This window comes from Lycium barbarum, chromosome 5 (assembly GCF_019175385.1).
Source record: "Lycium barbarum isolate Lr01 chromosome 5, ASM1917538v2, whole genome shotgun sequence".
In the NCBI taxonomy this organism is placed as follows: Eukaryota; Viridiplantae; Streptophyta; class Magnoliopsida; order Solanales; family Solanaceae; genus Lycium; species Lycium barbarum.
In genome coordinates, this window is record NC_083341.1 from 79854319 (window position 1) to 79881300 (window position 26982).

Here is a 26982-nt window from a genome sequence, read left to right on the forward strand (position 1 = left end):
TGATAGGATATTCATTAAACGAATACTCTTTTACGAAACGGTAGAAACAAGTCAAATCGACTTCACTTTTTTCTGAATTCTTTTGTTATATAAGATCTCTACACCAACGAATATTCTTAAAGCCTTTTTACATTCTTTATGCACTGATATATCTAGTTATACAATTTTTATACATTTTTTTTGATATACACTCCTTTATATTTGAAATACATTCTTTATATGTTTCATATACATACATTCTTTTATATACATAGACACACATTCTTTATATACTCGATATACCTATTTTACATACTCTTGTATTTTTTATATTTCTTTTATATAGTTGTATACATTCTCTACACCAACTGATATACTTTTGTGCCAATAGATATATACTCATTTTACTAACGAATACACTACTACGGGGTATATTTTCTTTACACTCCATTGTACATTCCTATTGATAAACATTCTTTATAAATACTTGATACTTGATATACATACATTTTTATACACTGTATATACTTAGCATATTATCACCTAGTGTAGCTTTTCATGAAATCATAACATTTTGAAAACAAGTAATAATAATGATAAACAGATTGATAATCCCCCTCTAGTGTTCAGTTAAACTAAGTTTAAGGACTGTCTTCGGATAGGCTCTGAGGGATGCTTAAAACTTTCCCCTCGGGGTAAATAAAACCCTTATCTAGAATCTCATAGGTTTCATGGATTACAAACAGAGTAGACACACAAATACATATAGGTTTCCTGATTTCCCTTAAAAATTAGGTGGCAGCTCTAACTCTTTTAAACCTGTTAGAAGAACCGGGAAGTTGCAAACTATCTTGGACCCGTTCAAAATAGGGCGTAACAAAATGACGACTCTAACTCTTTTAAACTTGTTAGAAGAACCGGGAAGTTACAAACTATCTTGGATCCATTCAAAAGAGGGCGAAACAATAGGCCTAGACGGAAGCTTCTAAACCTCAATCCATCAAGTCCCTAAATAAAGGTTCTTACGGCACTCAACACTACAACCAGATAGCCAATAAAGAATCCACAAAGAAACATGTATATGCGGATACAATGCAAGTGCTATGCAATGTAATGCAATGCTCCCTAGGCCTTCTCTCCATATCGTACACACATGCTAAGGGCAATGCCTCATAGTCATGACCCATGGGGGACCCGCAAAGTTTATGTACTCACACAGAAATATCCACTAGGGCTCACACAGAAAACCAACGTTAGGGTTCACACTGAAATCCTTTGTTACTTTTGCCAATTTGGCCCACACAGAGTATCCTTGTTTCCATAGTAACCATTGATGCATATGAATGGGTGATACATGTATGATTGGATGAGTCTCAAATCAATATGTACAATAATGAATGCATGCCATGCATGAGATCTATCTCAACAAACAATCTTGTGGAAATCTCAACAGTTACTTGCCATAAACTCGCACATCACAACTTACTTCATTACGGTATTTTCCCCTTTTAGATGATAAGTAAGATATCCAAAGACAAAGATGGGCTCAGTAATGCACATATCACACTCAAGGAATTTATAGGTCAAGGCACGAAACCAACACAATCATGTATCTAACAAGCAAACTAGTCATAAGGAAATAACATATATGGCAATAAGCCTACATAACAATTGACGGAACCAACCTAAATGGAATTCTCACCACACCATGCCCGAAGGCCTATCATGATCTCCCCGTCAATATCTACTATCCACATTTATTCCCTAATCAAAGTCTAATAATGTTAAACTGTAACCTACCTTGAAGCCGAACAGGAGCCATGAACCATCCATCTCGAGCTTCTTTCCTTTTTGGAACGCATCCGAATGGGAAAGGTGTAGTCAAATAAGTATTCGATATTAACGAACGAAACTACCAACACGATATTAGCAAATGAAACTACAAACACCCAAGCTACCATACTCCTAGAAGGACTAAAAAATGACTCCTGGCCCACAAGGGCAAATTTGGAACTTCTACGTAAAATTAGACTACTAGAAGCTCAACCAATCAACAACCTAAGTTTTGCGCATTTCTAATCCCAAATGAGCTTTCAATTCCTCTAATTACTAAAATTCCCAAAGTTCAAAGAAGACCCAAAAGTTGACCGACTTGAAAAATCCATTTTAGAAGTTGAGATTGAGCTGAAAATAACTTGTCCAAGCTACAATCAATGGAATATTTCAAACTAATCCATGATTTTAGTTTAAGAACAACATTTTACCCACCTAGGGTTTATAAGTCAAAAAGGGTTTTCCCCCAAACCCAATACCCAACTTGCATTTAATTAATGGAAGAAATAAAGATTAGAAAAGAATAATGAAGTAGGGTTTAGGTATTACCCTTGCCCAAAACCATGAAAGTCCTCTGAAATCTCTCTAATTCCAGCTCTAGAACATTTTGTGGATTCATTAATTTTCATAGGTCTCCACAAAGCGGATGAGTTCTTGCAGACGCAGGCTCGCAGAAGCGGCCCGCCGATCGCAGATGCGAGGCACCTGTTCAGAAATCCTAGGTTGATCAGTTTCTTTTCAAATCGGCTATAGGTCACCCTTACCCGCTAATCCCGCGCGTAAAATGCTACCAAACGAATCTAAACGAGGGATATTTCAGAGATAAGAGAAAGAACGCCCATAATGACCAAATGGATCATTACAAATTCGTTTATATTTAACATTTATTATATTAACCATAGAATATTAAATGTTTTGCTAAAAAAAATCGTGGTTAAAATTTACAAGAAATAGCAACAATTAAATCAAGTTGTTACCATTTATTCCTATATGCTAACAATAATATAGTTGTTGCTACTATACTTTCTTGTAGTGAAAAATTCCAAGGGCTAAAAATCAAAATAATTAATCCAATAATTTTCAAAAATAGATAGAAAAATCATCCTCAAATGTCACATTTGATGGCTATTTTACAAGAATATTTTCATTAATGTCTTTTGCTTGTAGAAGGACGACAACAATATCATTGAAAAGATAGCTAGCGCTCCACTAATTGAAGTACTCGTGGCAAAGGTTGGCTCTAGAGATCATGATAAAGGATTATAACAAAACTTGCTTGTACAAAGTTGATGTTTTATTGTTGACAGGAACAATGATAATTTTAGGGACCTATCTCTGATCATGAGTCATCATCGAAGCTATAGTTGGGGAAGTGTGGAATCCATCTAATTTCAATTGTAATGATAGGGAACATAACTTGCCGCATAGTGCACATAACTTATAACTCTTTCAAATATGCAACTAATTAATTACCAAACCCAATAATGATTCTTATTAATATAAACATATTTCAATTTTAATTTTCATAATTTAGAAAGGAATATTTTATATGAAAAACCATAGATTATGACAACACGATTTCGATATATTGGTATTACCACTATCATTAAAAGGCAATTAATGAATTTATGTGCCTGTCACTTGGAGTAGCATTTTCTCGACTTCTACTTTCTGTGCTAAGGTTTTAATGGAGCTTCTAGTGAGTATAGAAAAGTTATTTATTGAACGAAACACTTATGGATAGACGGGATGGACAAAAACTATGACTGACCGGGCAAATACATTAAGGGAATTTCAAGTTTCAAAGACTGAAAATCAGAATAATTAATTTAATTGTAACAACTCGGCCCTTAATTTTGAAATTTAGCGCTTAATTTTAGATTGGTGTCTTTTAACAAGTCATAATATTTATTTGGAACTTTTTTGAGGAATTTGGGTTGGGACTCAACAGGTATGAGTGAGGTTTGGGTGCTAAACCCCCTTGATGCTGGACTAGTTTTTTCTAGTATAATTGCAAGCCTTCTCAATTGCGGGTCCTGGGTTCGCGTCCATGAGAAAGGGTCGGGGACTCTTCGCGATAGCATATGGCTGGTCGCAATCGCGTAGGGAGCCTCGCTGGATTGCGCTTCATAGTCGTGGGCCTCTCTCGTGGTGGCGTATACGGGACCACTGACAGCATGTCAATGGCAGATCAGGCTTAAAGTTTATTTCAACATTTTATGGATTTGGACACTCAGGTTTTTGGCGATTCAAAAGTGTATATTCATCACCAAATATTGTGTAAGTGATTTCACCGTGAATTTAAGCTATTATGTCAAATGCCCGTTGATTTTAACATCTAGTTCATGAAGGTTTGAATTTGAAATTGGGGAATTCTTACCTAGATTAAGAGAGTATAAATCATTAAGTTGAAGGTCAATTCTTTGTTGGATCTAGAAATTATTGTTGGACACTTTAAATATCGTAGAGTACATTTTTGAATTATAGTTAGAGCACTTAATTTCAAGGCTTTGAGAAAAGACAAGGCTTTTCAAGATGACTAGTAGTGATTTAGATTGATGTAAGTTCAAATTTTTACATTGATGGGGGGATTTTCTCAACTAAATGATAATTGTAATATACTACGTATATGGGGCCGCAGGGACGGACCTACCTTATAGCAAGGAGATTAGTTGAACCCACTTCGTAAAAAAAAATCAATTGTTTATGTTTGGATTTCATCATAAAAGGGAAATACATTAGTATTGATCCCGCTTAACATAAGAAATTGATGTAGAGCAGTGATTAAGGGGTTCTAATTGTTGCCAAGGTACTAGTTTGAATCTGTGCTAAGGCAGTGAACTTGGAGCTATTGTTTTTATCAATATTTCCCTTTTGGCTTTTGCTAAACAGAAAAGGACCAAATATATCCCTGTACTATCATAAAAGGTCTAAGTATATCCCTTATTATACTTTGGGTCCAAATATACCCCTACCGTTATCCTTTGGACACAAATATACCTTTCCACCATTAAAGTTTACCAATGTGGATCTCAATCCCACATGACACTAATATTTTAATAAAGTAAATACCATACAAAACCCAGGTATTTCGAACCCCTGATGTATGGACCAGGTTGGGGAGTTTGACTTTGTCTAGTGCCAAGGAGATGGGGAGAAGTTGACGCATGTGCGGGCTTGAAAGAGTAGGAGGAATGCGAGTAGTATGTGAGTTAGTATGGCCAGTTGTATTAGGAAAGCATCTAGAGAGGCATTGGAGCTCTCGAGAGGTCACCGTAGTGGGCACCAAGGGGACTGGTGGTGGAATGGATAAGTCCAAGGGAAGGTGGAAGCAAAGAAGGTGGCATATATGAAGTTGGTAGACATCAAGGATGAATAAAAAAAGCGGACGAATCGGAAAAGTATAAGATGGTGAGAAATGAGGCGAAGTTGGTAGTTTCGGCGGCAAAACGGAAGCTTTTAAATGCCTATATGCAGTGGAGGACAAAGAAGGGGATAAGAAGCTGTTCAGGCTAGCCCAGGCGAGGGAGAGAAGGGAACGTGATCTGGATGAAGTAAAGTGCATCTAGGACGAGTATTGCAAAGTATTGGTGGAGAAATCTCTTAGACGGAGATGACACTCATACTTCTATAACTCTTGAACGAAGAAAGGGACAAAAACATTTTATTGGGAGATTTGTAGTACTCTAATGAGCGCCAATATTTTGGGTATTGTAAGAGAATAAAGGTTGAGGAGGTTAAGGGTGTTGTTCGTAGGATGCGCAGGGGTAGAGTGACCGGACCTGACGATATTCTTGGGGAATTTTGGAAGAGTGTTGGCAGAGCAGGTTTGGAGTGGCTGACTGGATTGTTTAATGTCATTTTTAAGACGGCGAAGATTCCTGAAGAATGGAAGTTGAGTAAAATGATTCATTTATACAATAACAAGGGTGACATTCAAAGTTGCAACAATTATAGAGGTATCAAGCTGCAAAGCCACACTATGAAAGTTTGGGAAATGGTGGGAGAGATGAGGGTGACGAGAGGCATGTATATTTTAGAGTAGTTCAGATTCATGCTGGGGCGCTCAACTACAGAAGCTATTCGTCTTATGAGGAGACTGGTGGAGCAACATAGATAGAGGAAGAAGGACTTACACATGGTATTCATCGATCTAGAAAAGGCTTACGATAAAGTGCCAAAGGAGGTTCTATAGAGATGCTTGGAAGCTAGAGGGGTACCTGTGGCATACATTAGGGCAATCAAAGACATGTATGATGGAGTGAAGACTAGGATAAACACAGTGGGAGGAGACTTGCAGCACTTCCTAGTTGTGATGGGGTTGCACCAGGGATCAACTCTTACTCTATTTTTGTTTGCCTTGGTGATGGATGTATTGATGCGGAAAATTCAAGGTGAGGTGTCATGGTGTATGTTATTTACGGATTACATAATCTTTATTGATGAGACTCAAAGAGATGTTAACGCTAAGTTGAAGGGTTAGAGACGCGAAGCACTTCCCAGTTGTGATGGGGTTGTACCAGGGATCAGCTCTTAGCCCATTTTTATTTTCTTTGGTGATGGATGTATTGATGCGGCAAATTTAAGGTGAGGTACCACGGTGTATGTTATTCCCAGTTGGCATAGTCTTGATTGACGAGACTCCCAGTGGAGTTAACGCTAAGCTAAATGGTTGGAGACAAACTCTAGAGTCTAAAGGGTTCTAGTCCAGTAGGACCAAGATAGATTACTTAGAGTGCAAGTTTAGTGACATACCACATGAGGATTACGTGGAAGTGAAGCTTGGTGATAAGTCGTGGATTTGGGACTTCTTACATTCACTACTTATACTTTTTTAGGAGTCTTTTCAAGTATTAGTCTCTACTTTTATAGTGTTTTCGTGTGTTTTCAGATTTTGTGAGTCCGAGGGCATAAAAGGGATAAAATGACAGAAAAAGAGCAAAAACCACCAAATGCGGAGAAAAGTTGTTGCATCACAAGTCAGAGATGCATTTGCATACTCCAATTCCTATCAACTAGTGAGTTAGATAAATTGCACCAAGTTGCGCAACGAATGCGACAACGCATTCTCAATATGCGGTCGCATCTCTGAAGATCAGTGAAAGACTGACAAATGAAGATGATGCGGTGCTCTGAAGGAGTTACGGTCGCATCTCAAGAATGCGGCACTGCAAAGTGCATGCAAAACATCACAAGGTCTCAGAATTCAAGAAGCCCAAGCTAGAAGATGCGGCCAGGATGCGGTCGCATACTCTTGTTGCGATCGCATTCTCTGCATTGCAAGTCGTCACTTAGTCCATTTTGGCACCTTTTGTTCTCCCTCCATAGATTCTTGTGCTTAGATTTTTGTGCACATTATTGAATATTCCCTACCCAAACTTTATTGTTGTCTTTTAGCATTTAGAGCATTGAATATTGGTGGTTGAAGGTTGTTAAAAGGAGAATCTTGTACTTTTTTCTTCACACCACTGTAAGCTTTATGAATATTCTCTTTACCATTGTCTTTTATTTAATAGACATGAGTAGCTAAACCATTTGACTAAGGTTGTGAGACCAAATGTATTAGTTATGTGATTATTCCAACTATAATTGTATGTAAAAGGTGTTTTCTATTAACTCTTCATGCTGGAACTACTTTTAATGGTGGCCAACATTACTTGTGCCTAAATACTTTTACTTTGCTTGGAAAATAAAGTATAAGTTAGGAAAAGAGTTAAATAGCAAGAATTTGGGGCTTTAAGCCTTACCTAATAGCTTGATCTAGAAATGGGAAAGCTACTTCACACTAAAAATGGGTGTTCATATTTGTACCATTCTAAGGCTTGGAAAATCTTATTAATGAGATTTACCAATTTGGTTCAAAGACTTTAGGTAAAATTAAGCAACTATTGTTTACTACATCTAACATACAAATAAGTTGAACTGATACCAAATCACATTACTTTAAAATTAAGCAACCATTGTTTACTACATCTAACATACAAATAAGTTGAACTGATACCAAATCACATTACTTTCCTTTGGAACCACAACCTTAGTCCTCTTACCAATAGATCAAATTTTACAAAAAAGGTTTCTCTAACAATTAGTGTGACAAAACTTCAAATCAAATATTATTTATACCCCTGTCCCTAGAAATATAGACTATTAGTTGGGCATTACACTTACTAAGTATATTTCTTCATCGTATTCCTTGTGGGATTCGACCCCAACCTCGTTGGGTTCTATATTTTGCCAACGACTGCTTTACTCCTATTTTTAAGGGTGTAATTTGGACTTATCAAATTTTGGCACCGTTGCTGGGGAATATGGTCTAGAAATTTACCAATTACTGTAAAACTCTACTTTTAGTCTTTATTTCTCTTGTTACTATTTTTTTGTTGAGTGTGTTGATCCAGGTGAAATGATGGAAACCGATGATGGCATGGTGGAGGAAACTTGGTATGCAGCCACTATCCAACCACCGCCGGTTCAAGGGAATGCGATTTTCCATGTCAATAACACTATGTTGCACCTGCTCAACAAAAAGAGCTTATTCGGAGGTCTACCCACTGATGACCCGAATGGGACCTTAAGAACTGTCTTGGGGTGTGTACCACCAACGTGTATCCGAACGTCTCAAGCGAGACAGATAATTTGAGGCTTTTACTGTTCTCTCTCACGGGGGAAGCCACCGTATGGTTGGATGATCTTCCGGCCAGGTCTATCACTACTTGGGCGAAATTGACTCAAGCTTTTCTCAAGAAGTTCTTCCCTCCATCCCGGATGTTACAACTCTGTGATGAAATCAACAACTTTCGTAAACTTCCGAATGAAGCTCTACATGAGGCTTGGACTCGATTTAAAAAGAAATTCAATAGTTTTCCAAAGCATGGGTTGCCCTATAGCGTTCTTCTTCAAACATTTTATCAGTCACTCGATTCAGTCAACAAATCGGTGGCCAATAATATTGCGGGTGAGTCCGTGATGGAAAATTCTTATGATGTCATGAGTGTTCTCCAAGACAAATTAACTAAGACCAACGAATCTTGGCATATTAGAGAGGCCTTGAGAAACAATCAAGAAGGAGGAAGAGAGAGATGAAATAATGGAAAAGTTGGTCACTCAAATGGAGCTTCTCACGAAGCATGTGTTGGGTGGAGGCACGAAGCGGGTTAATGGAGTAGGACCTTATGGAGGGGGCCCTCAAGATAAACAATGCTTCCAAATGTATGATGAGGAAGCCAATTTTGTAAACAATCAAGCAGGGAGTTTCCGGCCTAACTACCACGGTTCCAATCAAGGACCTTGGCGGAAAGGTCAAGCGAATCAAGGTTGGAACAAAGAGCAAGGAAATTCACAATGGCGGGACAACAATCATGGGGTTATAATAACAATTACAACAACCACCGGAGCTCTAATCCGTATGTTCCACCCAAGGGGAATCAACTTATTTCAAGCCAACCATCCACTAGCGACCCCGCTAGTTCTAAAATAGAGGACATGTTATCTAGAGTGTTGAAAAAGGTTAAGTCGGCTGATTCCTTTTACAAGAAAACAAGAGATGAAATGAAAAGCATGGGGCAAGTTGTAAGTTCTCACTCAACTTCCATCAAGCAATTAGAATCACAACTTAGCCAAGTCTCGACTACCCTCAATCAAAGGCAAAAGGGCACACTCCCTAGTGATACGGTTGCAAACCCAAAGAATGATGGTGACCATATATCCCATGCAATCACTACTAGGAGTGGCAAGGCAATTAAGGAAAAGAAGTTGGTGCAAGATAATTTGGTTGTTGATGATGAGGAAATGGTTGAAGAGCCTATGGTTATTGAAGAAGATATCACTCCAAAGAAGAAGCGGGCTAGTATTGAAAAGCCCATTGTTATTGAAGAAGTGCCGGAAAAGGATGAAGCTTTAAAAAGCAAAGAAGTGATAGAGAAGGTACCAAGGGCTTTAACGCCCATTCCAAAGCCTCCTCCTCCATTTTCTCAAAGGCTAGAATGTTGACACCTAATTTTGTCCCACCTTTCCTCCGAAATACTTATTTACGCTTCTAATGTTTTCAGCAACTTAAGAAATAATTATTTATATTTTTTTACTATAATTATTAACTTTTATTAATATCGGCGTTTCATTATCCGGTTGCAGTCACTACTATTATTATCTTTTATTGTATTACCGTAACTATTACCACTATTATTATTATTATTATTATTATTATTATTATTATTATTATTATTATTATTATTATTATTCTTTTGTTACCAGTATTATTATAATTCACATTTTTTTTTATCATTTCAGCAGTTTTTTACCATCCTATGCACATGCATCGCATTTATCTTCGCATAACTAAATAATAACATTTATTTACTGTTGACTTTCAAAATATTAATGCACGGCTATTACGATGTCGTATAATTTTATTTTTATCTGAGCACTAATAATTACGTATTTTTATACTAGATAATATTTTAGCACACGTTAGTATATAGTTATTTAAAACAGATCTTTTGGGCAAATTTAGAAGCTCAAAATAGCACAACAAAGGAATACATATTTTTAGCCCATCCGCCCCAATCAACTTATAATTATTTTCGGACCAGGCCATCAATGCCCAGCCCATGTTTTTGATTTATCAACCCAATCTTTTCGGACCAAACCACCGGCCCAAATCACCCAGCCCACTATCCGTTAAAGATCCGGTCCATTAACTCTCTAACCCGAACCGTTTGTTTTCAAAAGACAGAAACCACTAGGGTTCCTCTCTTCATCTCCGCCACACTCCTTTCTCTCTCTCTCTCCTTCATCTCTTTTCTCCTTCCTCTCCATTTCCGGTTAAAATCCACCTTCTCTTTAGCCATGGACAGTTTGACCATCCCCATTCCGTGCAAAATTTGTTTGTTTCAAACCCTAGCAGACGCACCCCTTTTCTCTTTCCTTCGACGTTTTTAGCAAACTCACAGAGCCTTTCGTGGTAACAGGCCATGCGTGGCCATTTGAGGGAAGAAATTAATGCCTTCGTCCTTCCTCGTCAGTGTTTCAACCGTTGACAAGTTTTAAGTTTTTTGTTTGCTTCCTTTCTCCTCTGCTTCGATCTGAAACCCTTTTAATGGGTTTTGTCGATTTGTGAGGTAAAATTTGTTTCTTATCAGCTGCTTTTTCGTTTTTTCGAGGATTGATTTTAATTGTTTTTGTCTCGTCATCTGTGGTTTCTGTTCAAGGGCAGAAAAGCCCCCTAACGTTTGATTTGAAATCCAGCCTAATCTTTTTTAAAAAAAAAACCTAGATGTGTCCTATAAATAATGTCTTGTTGAATTCATGAAGGGAATTTCTGGAGCCGCCATAAGACCCCTAAAAAACAGAAGTTTTTGGAGAGGCCTAAAACCCTTCCCCTGAAAAACAGTTGTTCAGCCTTGAATATCCCTAAAAAATACAAGTCTTTAATCGCACGAGTTCCCTTTAAAATATTAGTTTTAATTTTCTGGATATCGTCTCAAACACTAAATTCCTTTGTGTTTTGCCCTTGATATTTGTTTGAACACGCAAGTTCGGATTTGGTGGTGTTCGAGTTAGATCGGAAGCTCAAACCCACTTCGCTGCACCCGAAGAAGGTAATCCCTTCTTGTGTTTATTTTAGTATTTGTATGGTTTATCGATTGCTTTTCTTTTGTGTTAAGTGTTTATGATATGTGTTTACATGCTTATTTTGATTTAGTTAAAGTTTGGTAAATTTCGCTCCTTCAACATTTTTTTTCTTTTTTTTAGTAGTCTGTTTGGTATGCTGAAGTGGTTGGTGTAATTAAGTTGTTTGCTGGTTTCAACCAGTATTGTATACGTTAAAGTTAGTTAGGTTTAGTTGTGTTTTTATCATTTGCAAAGTTTAATCATGTTTAAAAGACTCTAATTCCTGCCTATTTGTTAGCTGGGTCTTGTTTAGTCGAGATTCAGTATGTTGAGTAACCAGTTCGATCGATGTTATGCCTACTTCGGCTTCTGACAACATGTTTAATTAGTTTAAGATCATGTATCTTTGTGTATTAGTTGGAAGTGACGCTCTTTTGTATGTGAATAAATTTGAGAAACTGTTAAACCTCCAATCCACTTGTTTAACTTGTATTCACTTAATTTAAGTACAAAACTGTAGAAAGTTGTTGATACTGAGTAAATGTGTTTCATTCCTCAATGAATATTCTCATGTTCTTTCTCCGTGTATTGGAATGGTTCATGGTCTACAATTCACTATAGGTATTTTAAAGTGCTTAGTTCATTTCTATGTACTGATTAAGGTCACTTCTATACCTGTCTGGATGATTCACGACACATTTGAAATAAAAAATGCCTTCGTATGTGAAGAATAGTCATCTGTGCCCTTGTGTGCTCCTTTTCTGCACAATACTAGGTGGTGTCCCAACATGTATAAATATGCGATTCAGATTGTTTTATTTTAAAGTAAATGGCACTGTTGGTTTGAGTACTTGTTTGAAAGTCCAGAATGGCATGAATCCCTTTTCTGTGAAGTAGGCATAGCATGATTTGACCCTGTTTCTTACCATTGTGCGAATTGAACATGTATGGAGCCTAGAGGTTATTTTAGATCGCAACATTATCATGAGTATATCAAAAATGTATGTATGTTTGATTAAATGTTCAATCCCGCGCTTAGCATAATTTGATGAAAGCACTGCTGAATGGTTTGATCTATTTAAACTACCTATACGGTCCTGTGTTTGAATTTGAGCATAGCTAAGGCTCTTTCACGCCCAGTCTCGTCCTGTCACTAAAACTCCATATATCCCTTAAATTTGTTCCCCTTTTTCTGTTGATCATCTATCTGCATACTATTTGTCGAACAAAACAATGATTCTATTCTTGTGTGTTTCATATCATTTAGAACCCCCATCTCATTAGATCCTGCCTGCTTCCTATGAGAATGACATTTGCATACTTGCATATAATCTTTTCTCGCCTTTATGTGACCCTGGGAACCTTATACTTTCCTGTATACTTTATGCTGGCCCAGACTTATCCTGAACTAGGCAAAATTGCTCATTCTATTCCAGACATGCTAGCATTGCCATGTAGATGCTATTTGCCTTAGCTTATTGTGTGGCCTTTTTTTGGTATTCCACTGCCACTGCTGGGCAGATTGTGTGTTTTAGGGTATTATAAGTGCATTGATGCTGTTAAAGTAGCGAGGTTGTATACCTATGTATGTTTGAGGTATATTCATGAAAACACATTGATAGGGAAGTTAGGTTGGTCATTATGGATCAAGCTTGAACCCTCCTCAGTGTTAGCCATGCCTGGGATTCATGAAATCCCTTGGAACTTGTGCAACATCAGGAAGACGGGGGCAAAAGCTTTCCGATATTGACCCTCTATACATCCTTATGGATGTGTATACATGAGATATATTTAGAATATACATAGAATATACACAATCTGCTGATTTGGTTTGAATTTATATGTTACATGTTTAACTTTACTCATCGATTAGATACTAATCCTTATCTTTCTTTTTATGCATGACTATCGCATACGAGTCCGAGAGACTCGTTCTTCTCCCGCATTCGGAGTTGGGCTAAAAGCCCAACATAATCTCGCTCAAGTCGTCTCTGTCCAGTCCAGTCCAGTCCGCATAAAAAAAATGAAATTTTGTCGGGCCGAAGCCCAACAACAGTAGCAGATCCGCAGCAATTGGCCTAAATGGGCCGATTCACTTGATTTCGGATTTCTGGGCTAAGCCCAACAACAATCTGATCATAGCAGCCTTGAAATAGGCTGAACCCATTTCACTTATTTACTCCTCTATTTTACTCTTTTTATGCATTTAATTTGTATTGCATGACTAGCACTTTGTTTGTTAATTTAGATGAACCTCAATGAAGTTAGTGGGGTTTAATTTTAGTAATGGGTAGTTAATTTAAGGAAAACTAATAATTAATTCCATAGGTTTCATTCTTGTTTTCATTTTACCTATAACATTTATCTTTCTTAGAATAATTGATTTTCAAAATGGCATGATTACATATTTTTGAATCAAAAGAATTATGTTTCATTCTACTATCTTAAAATTTCAAAACGTCCCTAATATGCAAATACTAATCCAAGTATACTTTATAACATTTAGGATAAATCCGATTATACATATTTTAGCCAAATATAGTTAAATAAAAGTAATAAAAGGGAAAGAAACTTATGCCCTTTACATCACGTTTTAAAGAAATAAGTCTAGGAATTTCTACATCACCATATTGATATAAATTTACATAAAGTCCATATTTGCTAAAAGCTATTATTTATAAGCAAGTTATTATATTTTACGAGCCTTATTTTCAATAGTATTATTATATTTTTCAAAAACCTTAGCAACATTTATAAGTTTTATTTAAAACCTTTTTTCATATAAATTATTATATTTTCTATAAGTCTTTATTTAGATAGCGTTATTATATTTAAAAGCCTTAACAATATTTGTAAGTCTTATTTTAAAATATCATCTAAAGTATTCTTTTATGCAAAATATTATATTTTCTATAAGTCTTATTTTAAGATAACATTACTATTTTCATTTCAAGTTTTAACAACATTTATAAATTCCGTTTTTTAAAGCATTTCCTTTATGCAAATTACTATATTTTCTCTACAAGTTAGTTTAAATGGCATTATTATATTTCCTTTAAAACCTTAGTAATATGTACAAGCTATTTTCTTAAAATTTAAGCACTATATTTAACTTTAATTAATTAACCTAAGTTTGGCCGGATAACCGTAGTTAACGGATTCTAGAGGATGCCTAACCCCTTCCCTTTAGGATAATTAGAACCCTTACCTAGAATTTGAAAATTAAGCAGACCATTAACGGAGGTTTAGTTAGGCTTTACCTTAGTTAATAAATTAGGTGTCCTAATTCACCATTAAATTAATTAGGTGGCGACTCCTTAAAATAAAGCATTTAAGAATCTCCAATATGTTGTACTCTACTTTAACCCGGTTTAAATGGGGTATAACATAGAAAAGAAGGCGGATGATGGCAAGTTTATAAAATTCATTGAAAAATTGAAACAACTCTCTATTAACATCCCATTGGTGGAAGCCCTTGAACAAATGCTGGGGCATGCTAAGTTTATGAAAGATCTTGTCACAAAAAGGAGGCAAACTAGCTTTGCAATGGGAGATGTTGCAAATCATTGTTGCTCCATCGTTACAAAGACTTTAGTTCAAAAGAAAGAGGACCCTAGATCTTTTACTATTCTATGAACCATTGGGGCATATAAATTTGCCAAAGCTTTGTGTGACCTTGGTGCAAGCATAAATTTGATGCCGCTTGTAATATTCAACATGTTGGGCTTGGGCACTCCCCAAACCACAACAATAAGGTTACTAATGGCGGATTGAACCGTGAAGAAGCCGGTTGGGATTATTTTTGATGTGCTTGTTAGGGTGGACCGTTTCATATTTCCGTCCGACTTTGTTATATTGGATTATGAGGTTGACTTTGAGGTCCCTATTATCTTGGGGCGACCATTCCTAGCCACCGGACGAGCTCTTGTTGATGTCGAAAGGGGTGAACTCAAATTCCGGATGATCAATGAGAAAATCACATTCCATATTTGTAAACCAATGGAGCAACCGACGCATATGAATGTGGTGTCGGTGATTGACACTATTGGTAAAGTGGTAGAAATGACGATTGAGCAATTATATGTTGGTGAGGTCTAGGCGCGGTGTTGATGAATTACGATGGGACAATTACGAAGATTTTGAGGAGACGGTGAATGCCTTGGTAGGCTTGGAGTCTTACAACTACAATCGCAAGAAACTTGATCTTGATTTGGAAAATCAAGAAACTTCTCCCACAAAGCCATCCATCATTGAACCACCTTCTCTGGAACCCGAACCTCTCTCTTCACATTTGAGGTATGAGTTTATTGGCCCTAACAACATCGTTCCCATTATTGTTTCCACCCGGTTAACCGAAGAACAAATTGAAAGATTGTTGGTGATATTGCGGAGATTCATGAAGGCAATTGGTTGGTCTATTGCGGACATTCAAGGGATTCCTCCCCTTACTTGCACCCATAAAATTCAACTTTATGAGGAATGTTTACCGAGTGTTGAGCATCAAAGGAGTTTAAATCCTCCTATGCAAGAAGTGGTTAAGAAAGAAATTATCAAGTGGTTAGATGCCGGAGTGGTGTATCTAATCTCGAATAGTCCATGGCTAAGTCCAGTGCAATGCGTGCCTAAAAAAGGAGGTACAATCGTGGTTCCTAATGAGAAGAATGAGTTGATCCTAACACGTACGGTTATCGGTTGGAGGGTTTATATGTACCACCGAAAGCTAAACTGATGGACCAAGAAGGATCATTTCCCAATGCCATTCATGGACCAAATACTTGATAGGATTAGAGGGAGGGCCTTCTATTGTTTTCTAGATGGCTATTCGGGATACAACCAAATCACTATTTCTCCCGAAGATCAAGAGAAAACCAGTTTCACTTGTCCTTATGGGATGTTTGCTTTCAAGAGGATGCCCTTTGGTTTATGCAATGCACCCACAATTTTCCAACGGTGCATGATGTCCATTTTTCCCGACATGGTTGAGGAGTCCATTGAAATCTTCATGGATGACTTTTCCGTGGTGGGAGATTCTTTTGATCATTGGTTGGGGAATATAGCCCATGTTTTGAAGAGATGTGAAGAAACGAACTTGGTTCTCAATTGGGAAAAATGTCACTTTATGGTGAAAGAGGGGATTACGCTTGGTCAATAAATTTTGAAAGATGGGATTGAGGTTGACAAGGCAAAGATTGAAGTTATCATTAAGCTTCCTCCTCCAATTACTGTGAAGGGTGTCCAAAGGTTCCTAGGCCATGCTGGCTTCTATAGGAGGTTCATCAAAGACTTCTCAAAGGTAGCTAACCCCATAAGCAAGTTGTTCAAAAAAGAAACCAAGTTTGTGTTCGGTGATTCTTGTCTTAAGGCCTTTGAATGCTTAAAAGAAAAACTCACTTCGGAATCTATCATTATTGCTCCGGATTGGTCTAAACCATTTGAATTAATGTGTGAGGTGAGTGACTTCGAAATGGGAGTCGTTCTTGGTCAAAGCCGTGAAAAGATCTTTCATCCCATTTATTATGCAAGTAAGACTCTTAATAGAGCTCAAATGAACTACACCGTCACCGAACAAGAGTTGCTTGCCATTGCTTTTGCCTTTGAAAAATTTCGCGCCTATTTATTGGGAACTCATATGGTTTTTCACACCGATCAAGTGGCCCTTTGTTACCTCATGGCTAAGAAAGATACAAAACTGAGGATAATCTATTGAGTTCTTATATAACAAGAGTTTTACTTTCAAGTCAAGAATAGGAAGGGATGTGAAAACCAAGTGGTGGACCACTTAACTCGCCTTGAAGAAGGAGGGCGTCCATCGGATGGCCTTGAAGTAAATAAAGCATTTTCGGATAAGCAAATCATGGCGGGGTCACATGATATGATCCCATGGTACGCCGACTTTGCAAACTGTCATGCTAGTGACATTATGCCAGAATATATGAATTTCCACCAAAAGAAGAAGTTCTTGAATTATGTCCGAAAGTTCTATTAGGATTAGTCATATCTATTCCGATTTTGTGCCGACAACATCATAAGGCGGTACATTCCCGAAGTTGAGATGATGCCTATCATTGAGGCTTGTCATTCCTCACCCGTTGGGGGACACCATAGTAGCTCACAGACGACCACTAAAATTCTTCAAAGTTGTTTCTATTAGCCAACCATCTACCAAGATGACCATGATTTTGTGAAGGCTTGTAATCAATGTCAAATACAAGGTGGCATCTCCATAAGCAATGAGTTGCCAATGACACATATTCTTGAAGTTGAATTATTCGATGTTTGGGGGATTGACTTCATGGGTCCATTTGTGAGTTCCTACAAAATAAGTACATCCTTGTGGTGGTTGACTACGTATCCAAGTGGGTTGAAGCCGTGACGCTTCCAAATAAGGAAGGAAGAAGTGTTACCGCATTCTTGACAAAGAACATCTTCTCAAGGTTTGGTACTCCAAGGGAAATCATTAGCGATGGGGGCTCTCATTTTTGCAACCGGTTTCAAGACTCTTCTTGAAAAATATAGAATCAAACATAAAGTTTCCACCCCCTACCATCCCCAAATAAGTGGACAAGTTGAGGTGTCAAATAAGGAGATCAAGAGCATTCTCTCCGAGACAGTGAATGCAAATAGGACTGATTGGTCAAAGAAATGGGATGATGTACTATGGGCTTACCGAACGGCTTACAAGACACCAATTGGCATGTCTCTTTCCCAATTGGTGTTTGGTAAAGCTTGTCATCTCCGGGTGGAATTTGAGTATAAGGCATTGTAGGCCTTGAAAAAGTTGAATCTATAATAGGGTGATGTCTCAAACTTGAGGATGGAACAACTTAATGAGCTAGATGAATTCCAATTTAGAGCATATGTTAGCTCTTCACTCTACAAAGCCCGCATGAAGCACTTCTATGATAAGAATATCCTGAAAAGAGAGTTCAGGGATTATGTTTTGTTGCTCAATTCAAGACTCCATTTTTTTCTTGGAAAATTGAAATCTACGTGGTCTGGTCCTTTCGAAATCACTCAAGTGTTCCCACATGGAGTAATTGAGATTGTGTGCCTAAGTAGAGATTGAATTAAAGTGAACAGACAGCGGGTTAAGCATTACTTGGCTTACCCAATGAAGTGAAGATAATCGAGGTCATCTACCTTAATAAACCATGAAAGGGTAAAATAGTTGTGCCACGACGTTAAATCAAGTGCTTCTTGGGAGGAAACCCTAGCTTTTATTTTCTTATTTTTCTTACCGTTTCTTTGAATGTGTAGGATGCAAAGTTGCAGGGAATCTGAGTTGAATCACCTGAGACTTAAACTCTTGGTGGAAATTGAAATTCACTTAAATGAGCAGAAATGTTGAAGTTGTGGCCAAAATCTGGCACCGCATCCTTGAATGGGATATAGTTTGCGGCCACATCCTCAGCCCAGTGAATGACCAGTAAGCAGTGCAAATGAATTGAGAATGCAAGCACTATGCGTCGCCGCATCTCACATATGCGGTCGCATCTCTCAGTCCACGACAAGACAAGTAATGGCAACTTGCGGAGAGGATGCAGGGTCGCAAACTCTAAATGAGACCGCATTCTCATTGTACCTCGCAAAGGGTTTAAATTACACTTTGGAATTCAATTTCTCACTTTTCCCCCTCAAAACCCTCGACCGTTACACTCCCTCACTTTTTCAAATCAACAATCTCAAGCAATAATCTCGCCCAACCGTCCTTTAAAGAACACGATGAGCTGATTTGGATATGGTGATGAGAAGCATGATGATCTGGTAGACTTTAAGACCCTTGCAGATGCTACATAGGATGTGCTTCAGGCCACCATGACAGCTTCTCTTCAGACGGAGAATCCTGTTGCTCACTTGGAGGAGGAGCTTGAGCGCACACACAGATAGCCCGTGAGCGATCCATCATGGACCAGTTGGGCATGAGAGAGAAGGGTAAGGATGCTTCTTCCCTGCCAGCAAATGGAGCGAGTTCGTCTCACACCCCGACACCAACTATTGCAGCTACTGAGACCATTGTTCCACCTACCGAGCCTGATTTAGCTCCTTCTGATGTGGCTCGAGACGATGCTTGATGTGTGTTCTCACCTCTTTTGATTATATATGATACACTGGGGACAATGAAATATTTTTAATTAGGGGTGGGTATTCTTTGTCTCTCTTATGGGTTGGATGTGATGACTTGGATATGGTATATTGAATGTTTTGTACTTTGTTTTTGTAGTTTGTCTTGTTGGATATTGTTGATATTAGTTGATGTTTTGTTGTGATGTCTGCCTATGTTTCATAAGTATTAGCTATATCCTTGTCTTTTCTTAGCCGGAGTTCTTTTCCCAAGGATGCTAATGGTCTTTTTAACCAGGTATTTTTAGGTAGTTTTGAGTCGGCTTATCCCAATGATAGATATTTGGGCAATTTCTTAAGGGAATTAAGCCTTGTAGGGTAAGGATGACATCATGACTTGTTTGGTACCAGTATAGTTAGAATCTTGCATATTTATGTTATTAATGTGTACCCCTTCAAAAAAAAAAAGTTTAAACAAGTGCAAATTTTGACAATATGTGCCTCACTTTGTGATTTTTGAGTACCCTTTTGGTTCATTGCATAACTTGTGCTTATCTTAGAGGTTGAGTGACCAATCTTAAACAGTGCATGTGCCATGAGTGGTGACGTTTTGTTAATAACTCTTGTGTTTGCTTATGTCAACTACAACTCGCCCGGTTTGTTTATCTAAGCTAATCTTGATTATGCTTATTGGAGAAAGGATCTTAGGCAATCTTTAGATGTCCTCGATGAACCCCTTTTACCTTTGAAAGATCACCAAAAGCACAAATGTATCCCTAGTTACCCCTTTCGAGTCTTTTTATCCCTTCTTTGTCAACCACATTACAAGCCATAACCCTTCATACATCTACCTCTTTTGAACCCGTCCTTCCTTGAACTTTAAGTCTCAACTTAGGACAAAAGCCTAAGTTAGGGGTGAGAAGCCATGTGAGTAAGGTAAGGTGTCTACTCAGGCCTTCGACCTAAGTTTCGGGGTGAAGTACCTAGTGTTTGACTTGCAGCCCTTGTATATTAAAAAAATGATTAGAAGTAGCAACAATAAGAGCAAAAAAGGCTGGAAAATAACAACGGCAAAAGAAAAGGGGAACTATCAAGAGAAGGTTAAGAGAAGAAGTTAGATCATTGATAACCAAAGAAAGGCCATAATGATAAGTAAGTAGAGTTCAAGAAAGGTGAAGTCACTTTTGTACCCAAATGTATATCCTACCCAACCCTAAGCCTACATTACAACCAGAAAAAGTCCTTTGAGATCTCCGAATGAGCACTTTTGAGTTAGGCTTGAATAAGAATAAGAGCAACCTTATGGTTTGATACTTGTGACACTTGAGATTCCTTGTGACTGTGAGTGTTTGTTTTAAGTCCTTGGTAATGATTGAGTTTGCGTACGAGGGATTCTTTCCTATGAGGGAATATGTATTGTAACATAGGGTTGGAAATGACACCGCATAAGTGGTTCAAGAGAATGTGAGCTAGAAAAGAGTATTCTTTAGGCACACTTTTAGGCTTGCGATTGTCATATATTTGCCAACTAGTGCATACTTGAGAGAAAAGATGGTGTCGAATGAATGGAACAAACATGCTTGCATTCTAATTATTGGTACTAACCGAAAGTCATATGCATCCCAGGTATGTTAGTTGAGTCTACATTGAGTCATAGTTACGTGTTGTTTGCTTGAGGACAAGCAAAAGGTTAAGTTGAAGGTGTTGATAAGACGTGGATTTTGGGACTTCTTACACTCACTACTTATACTTTTTAGGAGTCTTTTCAAGTATAGTCTCTACTTTTATAGTGTTTTCGTGTGTTTTCAGATTTTGTGAGTCCAAGGGCATAAAAGGGATAAAATGGCAGAAAAAGAGCAAAAACCACCAAATGCGGAGCAAAGTTGCTGCATCGCAAGTCGGAGATGCAGACGCATACTCCAGTTCCTATCAACCAGTGAGTTAGACAAATTGCACCAAGTTGCGCAGCGAATGCGACAACGCATTCTCAATATGCGGTCGTATTGTTATATCCCGTATTTTTGAACCTCGGAGCATCTGCTGGGGTGGGGCCCACATACCGAGATTTTTTTTGGAAAATCTGAAAAGTCATATGAATCACATATGTAAAGTTAAACACAACTCATGAAGTACCTTTGGACCAAATCAAAGTGGAAACCCTCCAAACGAATATTTTTAAGAAAACGTTTTCGGGTGACCTGACTTTGGGGGGCAAAAACTGTATTGTAAGTTTGGAATTTCGAAAATACCTTGAAATAGAAGTTGTAGATAATTGAAATAGCTTTCCATCCATAGGTCGTGGGTTCCCAGGTGACGTCGGTACAAGGAGATATGAACGTTTTAAGGTCGAAAGGTCAGTGGGCTAGGCCCAACTCGGGACCAACCGAGTTGGCCCAAAAAAATAAAAAATAAAAATTCAGGCCCAAGTGAGGAGCCATTCGGCCATGGTCCATAAAAAGGATCCAAGCCCATGGAATTAAGTCATGTGGTCAATGAATAAAAGACCACTTAATCATCCAAATTCCATAGAACTTTCAAGGGAAAGAATAGGAGGAAAAACAAGAGAAAAACAAGAACAAAAAGAGGGCATTTCGGGTTTGGCCATAGAAAAATCACCCCTCAAAATCTTGCCTCTAAAATTATTTTCTTGTTGAATTCCTACTAAATTAAGTGTCCTCTACAACTTGGTGTAATTGTTTTGGAAGAAGGAGCACTTATTTCTTCAAGTTGACAACTTGTTCAAGTGAAGAAGTTTGTAGAAAAAGGTAAGAATCAATTCCTTTTTCTTATGTTATGAAGGTTTGTTTATGTTGTGGTATGTGGAAATGAGTAGAAATTATGGAAATAAGGAAGTTTGCAAAGTGGGTATGTATATATATATGTAGCCATGGGTGTATATATGTTGTATACATATATGAGTTGAATTTTATGTTGCATTCTAGTTGTGGTTATGATGGAAATTATATTGGGAATGAAAGTTGAATGAATTTTGGTTGAAGTTGGAATGTAGAAGATTATGTCAACTTGTGAGAAAAATGACTAGTTGAAGGATATTTGTGTTTTTAATGTTCATTGTTGATATTGTTGTTGTCGTTTGGGTTGTTGTTGATGATTTATAGCCGAGTTGAATTCTCGGGTGTCATATGTATAGGGGAAGTGCTGCCGAAATTTCGGTAGCCAAATATGCTTAAAGTTGAAATAATGGCATTAATAATTCACAATTGGTAAACTTGACCAATTGCAGTTTTTCGACGAAACGGGAAGTGAGTTTGGAAAGGCTTAAGGAGCGCGAAAGGTATGTAAAGCAACCCCAATTCTTCCCTTGGCATGCCCCTAGTGTGTTAGGGTCAGATCCGGGCCTCGAAGGACCTCTTGGCCCTCGGAATCCGCAAGACAAAATTTCAGTTTTTCCTTCAGTAGAATTGAACCATTTTGATACGCTTTTTCTGAAATTATGCAATTTTGCTCTAAATTATTCAGAAAATCATAGAATGTTTGTATAACCTTTTTAGGTGATACTATATGCTTAGAGGGCACAATTTGAGCCCGCCGCCTTGTTTGTCCCAAGGCGGGCCCGCTATTTACGGTTTTGCCCCTAATGTGTTAAAGCTTCCTTTTTAAGCGATTTTTGAAAGAAATGTTTTAATTACCCTACTAATCGCTTAACGAATATTATTTTAAATATTTTGTTAAATATTATAAATTATTTTGACACTCGGAATGACTTCGGGAAAGTTATACTTCTGTAATTTATTATGATATCCGAAATACATTTATTATGATTCCGTCCGACCCCATTGGATTTGTTTGTCTTTGATACGCTTCATCGAGTCTTTGAAAATATTTATTATATTTTTAAATTGCATTAGTCTCTCACTACTCCATTCGTGGATGTCCCAATGTTTCCCACACTGAGCCCGGGCCAGGATATGTTGTCAAGCGAAATTCTCTGCATTGTTCGCCGCGTCCCGATGTGAGGGGGCAGGTATACGCGTACATGGGTCTGTGGAGTATGATGTGCCATGTCCGCCTATTCTGATCTGATCTGTATGGCCATTTTGATATGACATTATATGATACGGGGCCACGCCCCTTTTTCTGATTCCTCTGTATAGTGGCACCAGCGTCGGGAGGGCTGTCTGCCGAGTCCCGTGTCAGGGACCGGATATGATATGATATGACATATGTTTCTGTACGCATTCTGTCTGTTTTGGAAATATGCATTTGACACTCTGGATTCTGTACTCATTTTCTGTAACCATTATGATTTGACTTCTGTGATTCCGCTTTACATATTCAGTACATATTTCGTACTGACCCCCTTTCTTCGGGGGCTGCGTTTTCATGCCGCGCAGGTACTGACGACAGGTTCGCTGATCCACACGTTTAGGATCCTATTTCTGCTATTTGGGGCGCTCTCTTCTACAGAGCCCATCTTTTGGTACAGTCTGTCACTGCTATCTGGATATGTACTTTGTTCAGGGTATGACGGGGCCCTGTCCCGTCTTATGATTATGATATGTTCTGTAGAGGTCTGTGGATACATCTGTGTGGGTTCTGTACATATGTTTAGGATATTCTGTTCTGTGATGGCCTTATCGGCCTATGTGTGCCAAGTCTGCTTTTCTGCTAAATTCTGTAGCGACCACTAATATTATTATTATATTATTATTCTGTAGTTAATATGCTAATTTGGGGTATCGGGTACGTATAGGTGCCCAGCTCGGGCACTGGTCGCGGCCCACGGGGTTGGGTCGTGACACGTATCTCTGAAGTTTTTAAGTAAGATCAGTGGAAGACTGACAAATGAAGAAGATGCGGTGCTCTGAAGGAGTTGCGGTCCCATCTCGGGAATGCGGCACTGGAAAGTGAACGCAAAACATCACGAGGTCTCAGAATTCAAGAAGACCAAACTGGAAGATGCGGCTAGCATGTGGTCGCATACTCTTGTTGCTACCGCATTCTCTGCATCGCAAGTTGTCACTTAGTCCATTTTTGCACCTTTTGTTCTCCCTCTATATATACTCGTGCTTTGGTTTTTGTGCACATTATTGAATATTCCCAACACAAACTTTATTGTTGTCTTTTAGCATTTAGAGCATTGAATATTGGTGGTTGAAAGTTTTTTAAAGGAGAATCTTGTACTTTTGTCTTCACACCATTGTAAGCTTTATGAATATTCTCTTTACCATTTTATTTTATTTAATGGACATGAGCAGCTAAATAATTTAGCTAAGATTGTGAGACCAAATGTGTTAGCTATGTGATTATTCCAACTATAATTGTATGTAAAAGGTGTTTTCTATTAACTCTTCATGCTTGAACTACTTTTAATGGTGCCTAAATACTTTTACTTTGCCTGGAAAATAAAGTATAAGTTAGGAAAAGTGTTAAATAGCAAGAATTTGGGGCTTTAAACCCCACCTTATAGCTTGAGCTAAAAATAGGAAAGCTACTTGACACTAAAAATGGGTGTTCATATTTGTACCATTCTAAGGCTTGGAAAATCTTATTAATGAGATTTACCAATTTGGTTCAAAGACTTTAGGTAAAATTAAGCAACCATTGTTTACTACATCTAACATATAAATAAGTTGAATTAATACTCAATCGCATTACTTTCCTTTGGAACCACAGTCCTCTTACCAATAGATTAAATTTTACAACAAAGATTTCTCTAACAATTAGTGTGACAAAACTTCAAATCAAATATTATTTATACCCCTGTCCCTAGAAATATAGACTATTATTTGAGCATTACACTTACTAAGAACATTTCTTCGTCGTATTCCCTGTGGGATTCGATCCAACCTCGTTGGGTTCTATACTTGACCAATGACCACTTTACTCCTATTTTAAGGGTGTAATTTGGGCATATCACTTGGTACCCAGGCCATCCAAAAGAAAGGAAGTTTTAAGTATCTCGAGTCTATTATACAAGAAAATAGGCATATTGATGAGATGTCGCACACCGTATTGGTGCAGGATGGATGAAATGGAGCCTCGCTTTCGAAGTGTTGTGTCATAAGAAGGTGTCGTCAAAACTTAAAGGCAAGTTCTACAAAGTGGTGATTAGACCGATTTTGTATGGGGTGGAGTGTTGGCCAGTCAAGAACTCTCAGGTTCAGAAGATGAAAGTTGCGAAAATGAGAATTTTGCGATAGATGTGTGGGCACACTAGGAGAGATATGATTAGTAATGAAGATATCTGGGACAAGGTGGGAGTGGCCTCGGTGGAGGGCAAGATGCGGGAAGCGAGGCTGATATGGTTGGGCATGTGAAGAGGAAAGACATTGATGACCCAGTGCGGAGGTGTGAGAGGTTGGATATGGCTGGTTTCAGAAGAAGTGGAGGTAGGCCGAAGAAGTATTGGGGAGAGGTGATTAGACTTGACATGGCGCAGTTCCAACTTACCGAGGACATGACCTTAGATATAAGGTTATGGAGGACGCAAATTAGGGTAGAAGGCTGGTAGGTAGTCCCGCTTACCCTTTTGTACTAGTAGTCACAGTTTTGTCCAGTAGTTTCTTGTCCTTTGTTTTATGCTACTATCTGTTGTTTCTTGTACTTCGATTATTTTATTTATATGTCGTAGCTACCACTTTTTTTTCCAGACTGTTTTATCATAGTTTTTCACTTTTGTTATTTCATTTCCATACTACTTTGGATTTCTTGACCTCATCTAACCTTTCTCCTATGCTTTCTCTTGAGCCAAGGGTCTTTTGGAAACAACCTCCCTATCTTTCGAGGTAGGGGTAAGGTCTACATACACTTGTTAGGATTTTAAGGTGTGAATGAGAAATGAGAAAGGAACTTTTTGGAGTGCACCCAAAAGGCACCTTTTGGATTGCACCACTCCATCACACTCTTTTATTGTCTATAAATTCGAAGGCTTTGCCTCAGATTTTATATACAGAAATCTGAATTCTTTTCCTCAAAAATGTTCTCTGCATCAATTAATTTTCAAAACAAGTTTATAGTAGCGTCATGTGATTTGTTGCCGAATTTGCGTTTGACGTGAGGTACCGCTACACCATCAACATGTATATCCTTTTTATCCTAGGAGGAAGTAATCCATAATCTCGAGTACAGTGAGGGGATTAAATTCCTTAAGGACACACAGTGAATTCTGTGGACTCGGATAGTGTTTTTATCATTTTGTTTTCTCGGTTTATTAAAAATATTGTTTCGTTGTTTGAACATTATTTTAATAACGACATTTATTATTTTGAGCACAGTTTGGATAACAATCTTAAGGAATTTAGTATATATATACATATATTTGTGTTCATTTCTATCCCTAAGTTACTGTTCGATTTAGAGAATATAAATTTTTTATCAAGTTAGTAAATTCGGTTTGAAGAATGTCAAAACTTTGCTGAAGTTGGTAAATTGTGTCAGCTTGAAGAAATAAAATCTTCGCTAGTTTCATTGTTTTTAAGAAATAGAAGTACTGAAATATAAAAGTACTTTTTCTAGAAATAAAAGTACTCTTTCCTT

General features: G+C 37.8%; 1 protein-coding gene across 1 annotated transcript; it reads left to right on the forward strand.

Annotated features, from left to right (window-relative positions):
• Positions 1-6061: 6061 nt before the first annotated feature.
• On the forward strand, positions 6062-8452 carry LOC132639506 (uncharacterized). The gene is made up of 2 exons (XM_060355951.1): positions 6062-6206; positions 8211-8452. Exons 1-2 carry the CDS (start codon positions 6062-6064, stop codon positions 8450-8452), a joined length of 387 nt encoding a protein of 128 aa, XP_060211934.1.
• Positions 8453-26982: the final 18530 nt, after the last annotated feature.